At 40.2% G+C, this 13,136-nt stretch overlaps 1 protein-coding gene and 1 non-coding gene across 51 annotated transcripts in view; both read right to left on the bottom strand.

The window, feature by feature from the left end:
- PUM1 (pumilio RNA binding family member 1) overlaps nt 1–13,136 on the bottom strand; it is a 150,864-nt gene that overhangs the window by 49,023 nt on the left and 88,705 nt on the right. For 17 of the 50 annotated variants that reach the window (XM_017346521.3, XM_070078882.1, XM_008265820.4 and 14 more), the window contains 2 exons: nt 2,727–2,820; nt 1,508–1,624 (listed from right to left, as the gene is read on the bottom strand). In XM_017346521.3, coding sequence (XP_017202010.1) covers nt 1,508–1,624; nt 2,727–2,820 — 211 coding nt within the window. The remainder of the gene's footprint in view (nt 1–1,507; nt 1,625–2,726; nt 2,821–13,136) is intronic. The other 33 variants (XM_070078879.1, XM_070078877.1, XM_008265825.4 and 30 more) reach the window with 2 other exon arrangements.
- LOC127493790 (U6 spliceosomal RNA) lies at nt 9,512–9,621 on the bottom strand. The gene has a single exon (XR_007924334.1). It is a non-coding gene; the product is annotated as a U6 spliceosomal RNA (small nuclear RNA).

Here is a 13,136-nt window from a genome sequence, read left to right as displayed (position 1 = left end):
CACTTTATATAATATAATGATGTATACACATGGACCTTGAAGTTAAATCTGGTTGAAACCCCAAATCAATGACATTTAAATTGGGTTCTCATACAAGACAACTTACTGAGTTGTCCCAGAGTCCCTAAACTATAAAAACCATCAACTGACAACTAAGGTCAGAGCCCAGTGTTCAATAAACATTAGCCATAGAAGGAGCTTTCTCTATTTTCCCTAAAGGTGGGGTTAGGGGTGGTAGCCTATATTAAATATTCCCATTACCTCATGTGAACAGTTCTGAATAAGATCTCAGAAATGCCAAGCTACAATGAGCTCACAATGGCAAACTATATGCTATACATATAAAACATCTCACTGTAACATTTAGTCCCAATAATATGACTTAAAGGAATCTGTCCTCAAAGAATATGTTGGATGGCATCTTGCTTATCCTAACATTGAACTCAAAACACCATATATTTATAGCCCCAGCATGAATGACAGCAACTATACCACCAACAAAAGTTTACCTTTGAGAGATTCAGTCTCTGGAGCCAACTCACATACATACATACATACATACATGCATACATACATACATACACATATTCAGTCTCTGGAGTCAACTCATATACATATATATTCATATTCACAAGCAAATAAAAACAGTGCAATAATTAGTGATAGAGAAGGATAGGGAACAGGGAGCACAGAAGGATTTCTAGAGGTCACAATGCAGACTAAGAAGTTTCCCAGGCAAAGAATGGGGTAAAAGAGCTTAGTACAGAAGATTAAAGAGACAACAGTGTCCAAAGATAGAGGCCTACTCCAGGACAGTATCTAAAGCAAATTAAATTCAGATTAATATTGCTGCGATGTATAGTATAAGCAGATGGTAATTAGTTATGAGGGAAGAGAGTGGTGCCCTCATAAGGCCTCTGCAGTGGCTTCCAACTCCAGCTAGTCCTCAGAATTACCTGGTAGTCCTGAAAAACACTGATTCCAACAAACAGTAAACCACTGCCACTTAAGAAAGGTATAATGCTCAACCATAGGAGGGTGGGAAAACTAGGAATCAATAAAGGATTTAAGCAGAAAGGTGAAAAGTTAACTCTGACACTTGAAACCATTTTTCAGAACAATTTAGGTGGATGAAGTAAGGGAAAGAGGCAAGGAAATTAGGAATATGCAGAGAGACGAGTCCAAAGACCTAAACAATGGCAGACTACTAGAGTGAACAGGAAACTCTGGAAAAGAAAGAAATTCCCAAAATATAAATGAGCAACAGGTGACTCCACGGATCGAAAAATACCTACCCAAGAGGCAGGTGACTTGTCATTCCACATGTTCATGTCAGAAGGGCTGTTAGGGCTAAGTAGAGCTATCCTACAGGCAGGGAAATGGCACTGAAAACCAGGAGGAATTTTCGCTGGATATGTGGACTTGGGACAGAGTATAGAGAATGCATGCTCATCTTAAATGACTTGTTAGCAGGTGAGCAAATCCCACATGCAACAAAATGTCTCACCTAGTGTTGCTGCTGCAGCCAATCCAGCGGTGTAGGGGTCCGTTCCTGGGGGAGCAGCACTGATGATGTATGGATTTGGGACAAATGCAGCGGGAGCTAAACCTGCTGAAAACACACCTGTCAGTAAAAACAGACTTGACTAAAACTGCAGCCCTACCAAATACCTACACGGTTTGGCTATGCATTCCAGGCTGTAGATAAGGAAAACAACAAAAAAGAGAAAGGATATGTTGAGAGTAAAGAATAACTTTTAAAAGACAAAAGAACCCCTACACTAAAGATTATACTAACAGTTACCTATATTTTAAAGCTTTGCTAAAGAAACACTTAAATTAATGCTGTTTATATAGTTTTGAATTTAACATAATTTAATAATTAAAATTGTACAAAGCTAAAATAGGATGGTGGAAAAGGTTTATTTCCATTTAAAACCATTTTCCAAATAGTTTTCCTCAAAGAAAAGGTAAGAATATTTATATAGGCCACCTACACAACTACACAGTATCAGAATCAAAGGCCTTTATACTCTCCTATTAGTTAAGTTTTGAAGCAGTTTTTTTTTTTTTCTCCCACAGCATACACAAAATCCAAGATTAGCCACCTAGCCACCTCCTTTCCACTCAATCAAGCCACTTTGGTTCATTAAAAAAAAAAAGTTTTCCACTTCTACTTGTTTATATCATTCTATTTTGAAGAGAAAAGAAGGTTCAGTGGAAGAAAGTAGGTGTGTGCAATACGATGTCAAATGCCCACCAAAATATTAACAACTGCTACAGCAAATGGACAAAACTACTTAAAAATCAACAATTATTTGAGAGTACTTTTACATCTTTTCATTGGAAAAAGAATTTATAGGTACTATTTGCTTTAGTAAGATAAGAAGTAGATAAACTCACAGGCTACCCAAGATTGAATTTGTAAATTTTGTCTTACCAAAAGAGCTGATGATGGCCACTCATCAAGATTGTGGTAAAAAGGCTAAAACCTGACAACAGCTGAGGTGGAGCAATGGCTGGACACTAAGAAAACTCATTCACCCAGGTCTAGTGTGCCAATGGTTACAAAAGCAGCTACAGACAACTGGAAAAATGCAGAGGCCATCTGCTCTGAGGGGTGCGGTTGGATGTGTCCTATCAATCTGCACTACTGGCTCTGCAGCATCCAGCGAGCGACAACAGTGCTCACAGCTCTTTAGGGGAGGCGTGGCTCAGGGACTTACCGATGTGAGGCTGATGAGCCGCTGCGAGCGCATATTGCTGCTGCTGAGCAGCTGTCAACTGCTGGACAGCAAGTGCATTAGGTCTTTGGAACAGCTGGGGTAGAAAAAAAACATGCTGTGGTTAGAGACTCTCTATGAAATTATTTTAAAACTATCTGACTTAAAACTTCTATAAGCACTTGTCTAAGTATGACACAAAAATGGATGTTCTTGTGCTCCACTCCATTCTCAGAGTGCTGTAATGCTTCTCACTCCTGTCTTCCCCCCTTTTCTGCACCTGTTTGGTTTTCCCAGTTCCCATGGGTACACTGATTCCCAGATTGTAGAAGTCAGGGGAACCACAAACATACTTAGGTTTGTACAAGCTCTAATGGGTATCAGTAGATCTACAGGTTCTGCGCACATGTGCTACAAAGTGACTTACCATACTGCCCTCCTGCTGGAATATCCCTTCACTTCTTTCAAGACCACAGACTCTAAATTATTCCTCATCTATTCTCATTTTGGAGAAGAATATGAAGAGTGTTCACTACATCCTTTAGGAAAACTCTCCTGGGAAAATGTATTAGACACTTCCTCACTAGCAGCTTACCCTCATGAGTAAAGCAGACAACTGTTCAATTCTGGGGGCTGGAGATGCAGGAGATCTACTCTTTATAGGCAGGAGTGAAACAACAGCAATAGAGCTGCTTTAACAAGACTTGGGTTGTTACAACTTTGCACACTTCCTAGTTCACAAGGTAGAAGGTTCAAAGGCCTTACCACTAACAAAAACCTAAGTTCCTATCTGAAGTCATTCACTCATTTAATCAACAACTATTTATGAAATAAATAATGCTTGCTAGGCACTGTGCAAGGATCTAGGGATACAACAATCAACAAAAACAATATACTACCCCTATGGAATTTACATTTTATTGACTATATACAGTACTGGAACAAAGAAATGAGATCCCAATATCCTGATTCTGGATTACCTTGATGGACTCCTTCCAAGTAGTCACAGTGAAGAGTGCAGCAGACTGAGTGCACCTACTCAAGGACCTCCCTGGATGGGAACTTCAACCTACCTGCTCTTTCTACAGGATTTTTCAACAGCTCAGTTGACACCATGGATCTTAAATTAAGATGTCCTCATTAAGAGAGCGGATTGTTTCCAACATGAGCAGATAATGGCATTCTACCATCTCAGCTTAATAATCATCATGATTGAACTGACTGGTATTCTAGGCAGTAGAGAAATTTTATTCTGCATTCTGGCTACCTATGTGCCCGAAATATTTGAGTAGGCTGATTATAAATAAAAAGAACAAAAGGTGAATGTCCCGAATGTACTGGCTGACTTCACCTGTTGGCTCTGTTTCTAGATATTCATTATTCTAAAAACCAGAATAAAATTAGTCTTTACTTATATACTACAAACTTCAAAAGTAACCAGGAAAAGATGTAGTTCTCCCTCCAAAGGTTAAAATAAAGAAAAATCTCACAGTGATGCTGACCGGAAAAAAAAAGTATTACCTTAGAGGCATTCATTAAATATTAAGTCTTAAAAAGAAATAGCAGGGGCAGGTACTGTGGCATAGTGAGTAAAGCCACTGCCTGAAATGCTGGCATCCCATATGGGCGTCAGTTCGAGTCCCGGCTGCTCCATTTCCAATCCAGCTCTCTTCTATCGCCTGGAAGGCAGTAGAAGATGGCCCAAGTCCTTGGGCCCCTGCACCTGGGTGGGAGACAGGAAGAAGCTCCCAGCTCCTGGTTTCATATGGGCACAGCTCCAACCATTGCAGACAACTGGGGAGTAAACCAGCGGATGGAAGACCTCTCTCTCTCTGCCTCGCCTTCTTTCTCCGTGTAACTCTTTCAAATAAAATAAATAAATCTTTAAAAAAAGGAAAAAAAGAAATAGCATGGGGCTGGCGCTGTGGCACAGCAGGTAAAGCCACAGCCTGCAGTGCCAGCATCCCATATGGGCACCGGTTCAAGTCCTGACTGCTCCATTTCTGATTCAGCTCTCTGCTGTGGCCGGGGAAAGCAGCAGAAGATGGTCAAATCTTTGGGCCCCTTTGGATGGGAGACCTGGAAGAAGCTCCTAGTTCCTAGCTTCAGATCAGCCCAGCTGCAGCCACTGTAGCCATTTGGTGATTGAACCAGTGGATGAAGACTTTCTCTCTCTTTTTCTCTCTCTCCTTCAAATAAATAATCTTTAAAAAAGAAAGAACAAGAGAGAGAGAGAGAGAGAGAGAGAGAGAAACTGACTGAATCTACCAACAAACATTCAAATCAAGACACCTGTCCACTCCAGGAAGGGAGCTAGTCACTACTATTTAATAAAGAATCTTCTGATTTTTGGCAGTTGGTTTCACATTTTCTGCTTTACCTACAGAACAGGGCCTCTTAACATTTCTATCAACAGGAAATAGTCCATACATTTCCCAGGGGTAGGCAGAATGAAGAAATCAAATAAAACAGTAGAAATTTGCTTCTAAATTATTTCCAAGGTTGCAAAAACATATCATAGTTCTACAACTGTCCCTTTCCTGACAACTTCCTGGCCTTTGCAAACATTTCACATCTTAAGACAATTCTTATGCTGGCTTCTTCTTTCCATCCTTCCTCACTGTGCTACTGACAAAATACCTCATTTCATGAAAACTGTTTATGAGGAAGGCACTGTGGCATGGAGATGAAGAAATAGGCAGTGTGTTCAGAAAGTAATTCTTGAGGATGTACTGACTTATTAACTGACAAACCAATGCCATTCCATTCTTAGTACAGTTATGTGTACCAGATCTTTAAACACACAGAAATCCATAATATGCATGAATGCAATGACTACATGCAATCCTGGTTTGTGTTTCTCACCACCATTGTTGCCAAACTTTGAAAAGCAGAGACTGTTAGACTAAAAGTACACAAGCCTTTCAAGAGCCCCTAACCTATGTTTGAGAGCTGATTAACATATTAGTGATTACGGTGAACAGAGAAAGAATTATTTTCATGAGAGCATTTTGCAATAAACAATTTAAAAAACATAAACTGTGCATCTAGAGTGGGCAGATTTGATTACAGAATAGATTACAGCAATTTTGGCACATTCTCTTTATGTAAATGGTGCAATATTAATGGGGAATAGAATATTCAAACAAAATTGGGTAACTAGCAAGTGACTAATTCCAATGGATCCTGCAAAACTCACACAAATGCCATCTGCTGGGCAAAGCTCTGAGCTCTAACTTTTTCATGATTTCACACAAGTCAATACTTGGTAAATGAGAAATAAAAAATTGAGAGAGGTGAGAAGAATGCTAATTTGAAGGTCAGCATAATGATAAAGGTGCCACTAGTGATTATAACTCACTTAGAATTCACAGGTTTTTCAAGAGTCTGAAAGGAAAGGAAACAATATCAACTAATTCCAGTGTAGCAGGATTCCTAACTGAAAGCATAATGGCAAAAAAGGACAAGTAAGTTGGTTTGATTCCTTTCTTGGCCACTTACTCTACAATCTTCTGAAAGATTCAATACAAGCATTGATTCTAGAGAGCAATTTGGCCAGCCAAAAACACCCAACATAGTGACTGACATGCAGCTGGCACATTATAAAAGATGGCTACTACTGCTATTACCAATAACAAATTTTAGTACAAAAACATTGTTCAGTTCTGTGAATCTTGAAGAATAATGTCCAAATATGGAGATAGGAAATGTGAAAGACTACCTCTATTCATCTCACATCCCCAAAATAAAATATTCTATCATCCCTGACTTTTTTTTTTTATCAGTAACACAATATTTATATTGGACAAGGGTTAAGAGAACAGACTCTGGGGCAGGATAACCTGGGTTCATATCTCAGCACCACCACTGATTTGCTATGAGACCTCATCTCATCTCTCTAATGAGACAAAAAAGACATATCAATTCTTAAGGTTGTTATTGGGGTTAAAATCAATACACAAAAAGTGCTTAAGGGGCTGCCACTGTGGCGTTGTGGGTAAAGCCGCCATCTGCAGTGCCAGCATCCCATATGGGCACCAGTTTAAGGCCCAGGTACTCCTCTTCCAATCCAGCCCTTTGCTATGGCCTGGGAAAGTAGTGGAAGATGGCCCACGCCCTTGGGTCCTTGCACCTGTGTGGGAGATCCAGCAGAAGCTCTTAGCTCCTGGCTCCAAATCAGCCCAGCTCTGTCCACTGTGGCCATTTGTGGAGTGAACCAGCAGATGGAAGACCTCTCCCTCTCCCTCTCCCTCTCCCTCTCCCTCTCCCTCTCCCTCTCCGCCTCTCCGCCTCTCCGCCTCTCCGCCTCTCCGCCTCTCCGCCTCTCCGCCTCTCCGCCTCTCCGCCTCTCCGCCTCTCTGCCTCTGCCTCTGCCTCTGCCTCTCTGGAACTCTTTCAAGTAAAATAAATAAATATTTTTTTAAATGCTTAATACAGTCTTTTTTGGTGTGATATCCTCTCTCTGATGAATGGGTTGACATCCTCTGAACAGATACAGCCCCTTCTCTAACAGTCACCCTTATAGCTCCTCCTCCCAAAAAGCAGCCTGGGCATAACAGGGAGCAGTAATGTGGTCTGTGTAGGTTAAGAGTAATAATCCCACTGCACCATGAGCACTAACTGTGCTGTCAACTGATGATGGTGGTAAGTATTTTTTATATTCACCCTTCAGAAACTAAAAATACAGTTGATTTTGAAGGTGAGACAACACATCAAAGGCACTGTACTTCCAGCACAAGGTCCAAAAGAAACAGCCTGGAGAATAATGGTATTTACATAGCTTGTAATGGATGACATTAAATTAAGTCCCTAAATTTTTGTCTTCTTTTCTGTAAAAACATAAATTACTCCCTACACACCTAGAACTGTCAAGATCCAGAGACAGTCCTTGAAGAAGTATTATATTAAGGGTAGGAATATAGGGTGTGGCATTGTAGCATAGCAGATAAAACCGACACCTGTGACAATGGGCATCCATGCAGGCACCCAGTATCCCATATGGATGCTGGTTCATGTCCCAGCTGTTCCACTTCAGATCCAGCTTCCTGCTAACAGCATGGGAAAGGCAGCATAAGATGACCACATGTCAGAGCCCCTGACTTCCACATGAGAGACCCAGATGAAGCTCCTGGCTCCTGGTGGTGGCATCAGCATCAATTACAATGATCTTTGGATTAATAGGTACACAGAAACAGAACTGCTAAATTAACAAATTTTATTTTCTTTAGCCAGCAAAGAATTTCATCCCAAAATTATTTCACTAAAGTCTTAAGTAAAAGCAAATCACATCCCTTCACCAGGTACATTATCAGCTTTTAAGGAAAAGCTTCGGGGCCGGTGCTGTGGTGCAGCGGGTTAACGGCCTGGCCTGAAGCTCCAGCATCCCGTATGGGTACTGGTTCGAGACCTGGCTGTTCCACTTCTGATCCAGCTCTCTGCTATGGCCTGGGAGGGCAGTGGAAGATGGCCCAAGTGCTTGGGCCCCTGCACCTACATGGGAGACCCTGAGGAAACTCCTAGCTCCTGGCTTCAGATAGGCGCAGCTCTGGCCGTTGAAGCCAAATGGGGAGTGAACCGTCGGATGGAAGATCCCACTCTCTCCCTCTTTCTCTGTGTAACTCTGACTTGCAAATAAATAAATAAATCTTAAAAAAAAAAAAAAAAAGGAGGGCCAGCGCCGCAGCTCACTAGATCCTCCGCCTGCAGCACCCGCACCTTGAGATTCTGTCCTGGTTGCTCCTCTTCCAGGCCAGCTCTCTGCTGTTGCCTGGGAGTGCAGCGGAGGATGGCCCAAGTGCTTGGGCCCTACACCCGCATGGGAGACCAGGAGAAGCACCTGGCTCCTGGCTTCGGATCAGCGCGGTGCACCGGCCGCAGCGGCCCTTGAGGGGTGAACCAATGGGGGGAAAAAAAAACCCCGAAAAGAAAAAAAAAAAAAAAAAAAGGAAAAACTTCAACTGACCAAATTACTAGTGAAAATTAACTGAAAATTAACACATACACGACACTAATGGAATAATCATATTTAAATAAAAACCAAAGCTGAGAATATTAAATACCTAAATTAAATCTATGCAAACACTTGGTCTCAGGAGAATGACATTTAAACAATGCCATACTTTTCAAAAGAATGTATATCTATTTCCTCTCATTTGACTATGGCTGTGCAGGAAGAATATAGTTACTTGAACTCATTCTCAGTATATTGCTTTCTTGTTAAAATTCATGCATAAAAGGCAAGAGTTTTAGTACATTACATTATTTTGTAAAACATGCTAATTAGCCTATGCTTTAAATTAATTGAATATGAAATAAAATACAATAGGATTGATCTATACTGACTTAATCCTGGATTTGGCTTCTGCTATATTGTTACAACAAAAGGAAACATAGTAATTTTTCTAAATTATGTTTATGACATATAAACAGGCAACTATATAAAAATAAAAAACAAATCATGCTAAAGCATCATAACACAAAATGGTAAGGACACATGATGCAGGAACTGCTGACAGCTTTTTCCAGGTCTAAGAAGGCAATGAGGGAAAAGTGAGACAAAAGGAAGAACAAGTGAGAGCCATCTATGCAGTTTAAGCCAACAACATACCCTAAATTAGAGGTTCTTAAACTACTATCTTTGTACTTGAGTGAGTAATATTGCATCTTTCTTCGCACAAACGTCTATCAACCCAAAATTTACCATGTTTTTCAATTATGATTGTAGGAAGGAAGACAACATTAGCAGTACACATGTAAATTTATCACAAATAGAAATCACACTTTTTTTTTTAAATATGAAATGCTTCACGAATTTGTATGTCATCCTTGCACAGGGGCCATGCTAATCTTCTCTGTATTGTTTCAATTTTAATATATTTTCTGCCAAAGTGAGCATAAAATCACACATTTTCATGATTGTTAACAGACTCTCAAAATTTTGTTTATGTTCATTATGACAAAACACCTACTTCTACTTCATGTGTTAAAAAATGGAGAAGCAAATATGCCTTTAAGTTTCTTTTTTAAATACCTTGAAAAGGTTAAGAATTCCTACAATTAAGTAAGCCTTTTTAAAGGGTTAAATTCAGAATGAAGAGCAGAAACCAGACAAGTTAACCATCACAACTACTTATTTTTACAACTAAGTTTGTAGCTAATGAAAATTACTTTTCCCTACTATCTCACTATAAGCTGATACTGAGTTTCATGAAAGCAGTGTGTTACAACATATAAAAGCCCTGAATATAAGGAAATAAGAGAGAATTATTTTGTCAATTCCCAAACTACAGTCTCTCACAAATCACAAAGCAACAATACCAATTACAGCAAACAATTGGGCCTGCACTGTGGCAAAGCAAATAAAGCTGCCACCTGCAACTCCGGCATCCCATATGGGCGCCAGTTCACGTCCCAGCTGCTCCACTCCTGATCTGGCTCCCTGCTAATGCACCCGGGAGAGCAATGAAGACGGCCCAAGTGCTTTGGTGGGGTCTTGTACCCACATAGAAGACCTGGAAGAAGCTCTGGGCTCCTGGTTTTAGCCTGGCCCAATCCCAGCTGTTGCAGCCATTTGGGAAGTGAACTAGTGGGTGGAAGACATTTCTTTCTTTATTTCTCTCTCTCTCTCTCTCTCAGTCTCAAACTCTGCTTTTCAAATAAATAAATAAAAAGAAAGAAGAATGGATGGATGGGTGGATGGACGGGAGGGAGGAAGGGAGGGAGGGAAGGAAGGAAGGAAGCAAGCAAGGAAATAAATCTTGGTTATTCAAGAACATTAGAATAAAAGAGCAAAATGTTAAAAGAAAATGCTACCCAACATTACATCTCTCACTCAATCCTCACAACTGGTATAATCTGAGACTCATAGCAGGCTCTCAAGACTGCCATGACCAGGGCTCAATTGACAAATGCACATTTCCTTGTGCTCCTCCACACTTATCTACTACTCCAGTTGCACTATGGTCATTTCCATCACCACACCTCTGCTCTCATACATGCAACAATAATCATTCCACCTCCCCTCTGAGTTAATTCTATGCAATCTTGGTCCTCATTGTGTCGAACCCCACCCCACCTGTCCTTATTTAATAGCAACCAGTTTAACACTCACTTCGTCAAACACTCCACAATTGTTCTACAGAGAATCCAGGGTTACTGGATGGACACAATGGTCCATAGTTAATTGATTAATATGGGTAGAGGATGCCCACTAAATTAACATCAAGGACAAAAAAACTACATGACAATTATGTCATTCCTTCTTTGAAACAAAGAAAACCATCACCTAAATGGCAGTACAATGAAGTTGTAAAGAAACACAAACAATACTATTTTTATTCAACCTCATCAGTTCTTTCTTCAGCTTAAATTACCACATCAGCCAGTATGCTTCTCATTATCCAATGAACATAAAACTATTAATTTCCAATTTCAGGCTTTTAGTTTTACTGTTTTCTCCTCTAGAATTGTCATTCTCTTCCTATATAAACAAGACTTTGAAAGCACTGTACAGAAATTACCTCTTCCCAAGTCTTTCCTTCCCCCACAAACAAGAGTGCACTATTTGGTATTTAGGGCTGTTAGAACAAGGACATCAATGGTCTCATCCCACGTCATTAAGTATTTTCTTGCACTTTTAAAATGAGGAAGTGAGTCTCAATACCTAAATTGAGATCAACAGCAGGGGAGAGGTGGCAGTGGGAGATCTTGCTCTACTCATGAAAGATATGCTTGGCTGTACACAAAACAGAAGACGGGGGCTGGCACTGTGGTTTAGGGGATAAAGCTGCCGCCTGCAGTGCTGGCATTCCATATGGGCACCAGTTCAAGCCCCAGGTGCTCCACTTCCGGTCCAGCTCTCTGTTATGGCCTGGGAAAGCAGCAAAAAAGATGGCCCAAGTCCTCAGGCCCCTGCACCTCCGTGGGAGACCAGGAAGAAACTCCTGGCTCCTGGCTTTTGATTGGCACAGCTCCAGCCATTGCGGCCAACTGGGGAATAAACCAGCGGATGGAAGACCTCTCTCTCTCTCTCTCTCTCTAACTCTTTCAAATAAAGTAAGTAAATCTTTAAAAATATATATATACAATTTGTACAGATCTGTGATCCTCTAGAAGTTATACACAAAATTGGGTTTCAAAAGAATTAGGTATGATTCTTATTTAGAGGAATTGGAGCTTTTGATCAGATGGCAACAGAGCATTCCCTAAAAAGGTTAAGTTCTTGATCCAAGAAGCAACCTTTCTTAATATTATACAGGAATATCACAGTATTATCTGTATATGAAGCAAAAGCTAGTATGTTAGATCTAAAGGACATATAGAACATAGCCTCCAAATGTCACAGAAGGCTAGTTTCAAATTTTGATTTTGGAAACTATATTAAATACAGGAGATACACTGAGATATTAACAACAGCAGAGGGAAAAAGTCCCCTGAAAACAAACTTGCTCTGCTAAAGCAATGCAGAGGACACAGAGGTGTAAGGTTCAGTCCTTACCCTCAAGATCACTATCTAGCAAGGACTATGAAACAAGTAACCGCAACACAGGACAAAACATAGCTATTTCTTTTTTTTTTTTTCAAAGACATACAAAATATACTATGCAGTTCAAAGGAGGCAAATGTAAATTTTTTTTTAGTTTGGAGATCAAAAACGGAAGGCGACAGTGTTAGACATTGAAGAATTAGAATTATTTAAATTAGAAATGGAATAAAAAGCAAATGGGTAAGACAGACTACAGGAATTAAATGAGAACACACACAAATTTCCAGTAGAAAAAGAATCTTCCTTCTTAACAAAGAATGGCTTTTAAACATGAAACTGGGAGGTTGAGGGACTTGAAGATGCCTGTAAGTCCTAAGCCAATGATTCCTAGGTTATGTTCCCAGAACAAGAATGTATATAATCCATACAGAATAGCAGGCATGACGGTTCATAGGATAAAAGCAAGGATCACAGTGACAGACCTGGGCAACATTGCTCCTGTGTTGCTGCTACCAAGACATTTATGTGAAGCCAGATCCTAAAAACAGACTAACTTTATGATAATGTTTACTTCCCAAAAAGCATTGAAATGGGATATATGGTGAAGAAATCCTGGTTTCATATTCCCAATTGAGTGATACCTGATGTAAAATGAGTGCTATCTGAAGCACACTTCTGTTCAAATCCTAGTAAATACCTAGCCTCCAAAAAGCACTGATAAAGCTACTTCGAAATCAGAGATCCAAAAAGCAGAAAATAATCCCAACATTGGTTATAAAATAAGGAGCCGTGGATGAGGGATTAAGATGGCAGAATAGGGAGGGAGCTTACTGCTCTAGTCTAGAAGAAGACAGTTTTGAAAAAAGTGGAAAGAGTGCAATGTCAGGGGAGAGTTAGGGAGAAAGCAGCAGCAGAAACTATGCAAATTA

This window comes from Oryctolagus cuniculus, chromosome 7 (assembly GCF_964237555.1).
Source record: "Oryctolagus cuniculus chromosome 7, mOryCun1.1, whole genome shotgun sequence".
NCBI classification, from domain to species: domain Eukaryota; kingdom Metazoa; phylum Chordata; class Mammalia; order Lagomorpha; family Leporidae; genus Oryctolagus; species Oryctolagus cuniculus.
Note: the sequence above shows the minus strand (reverse complement) of the source record. Positions and strands in the feature narration are given on the sequence as shown.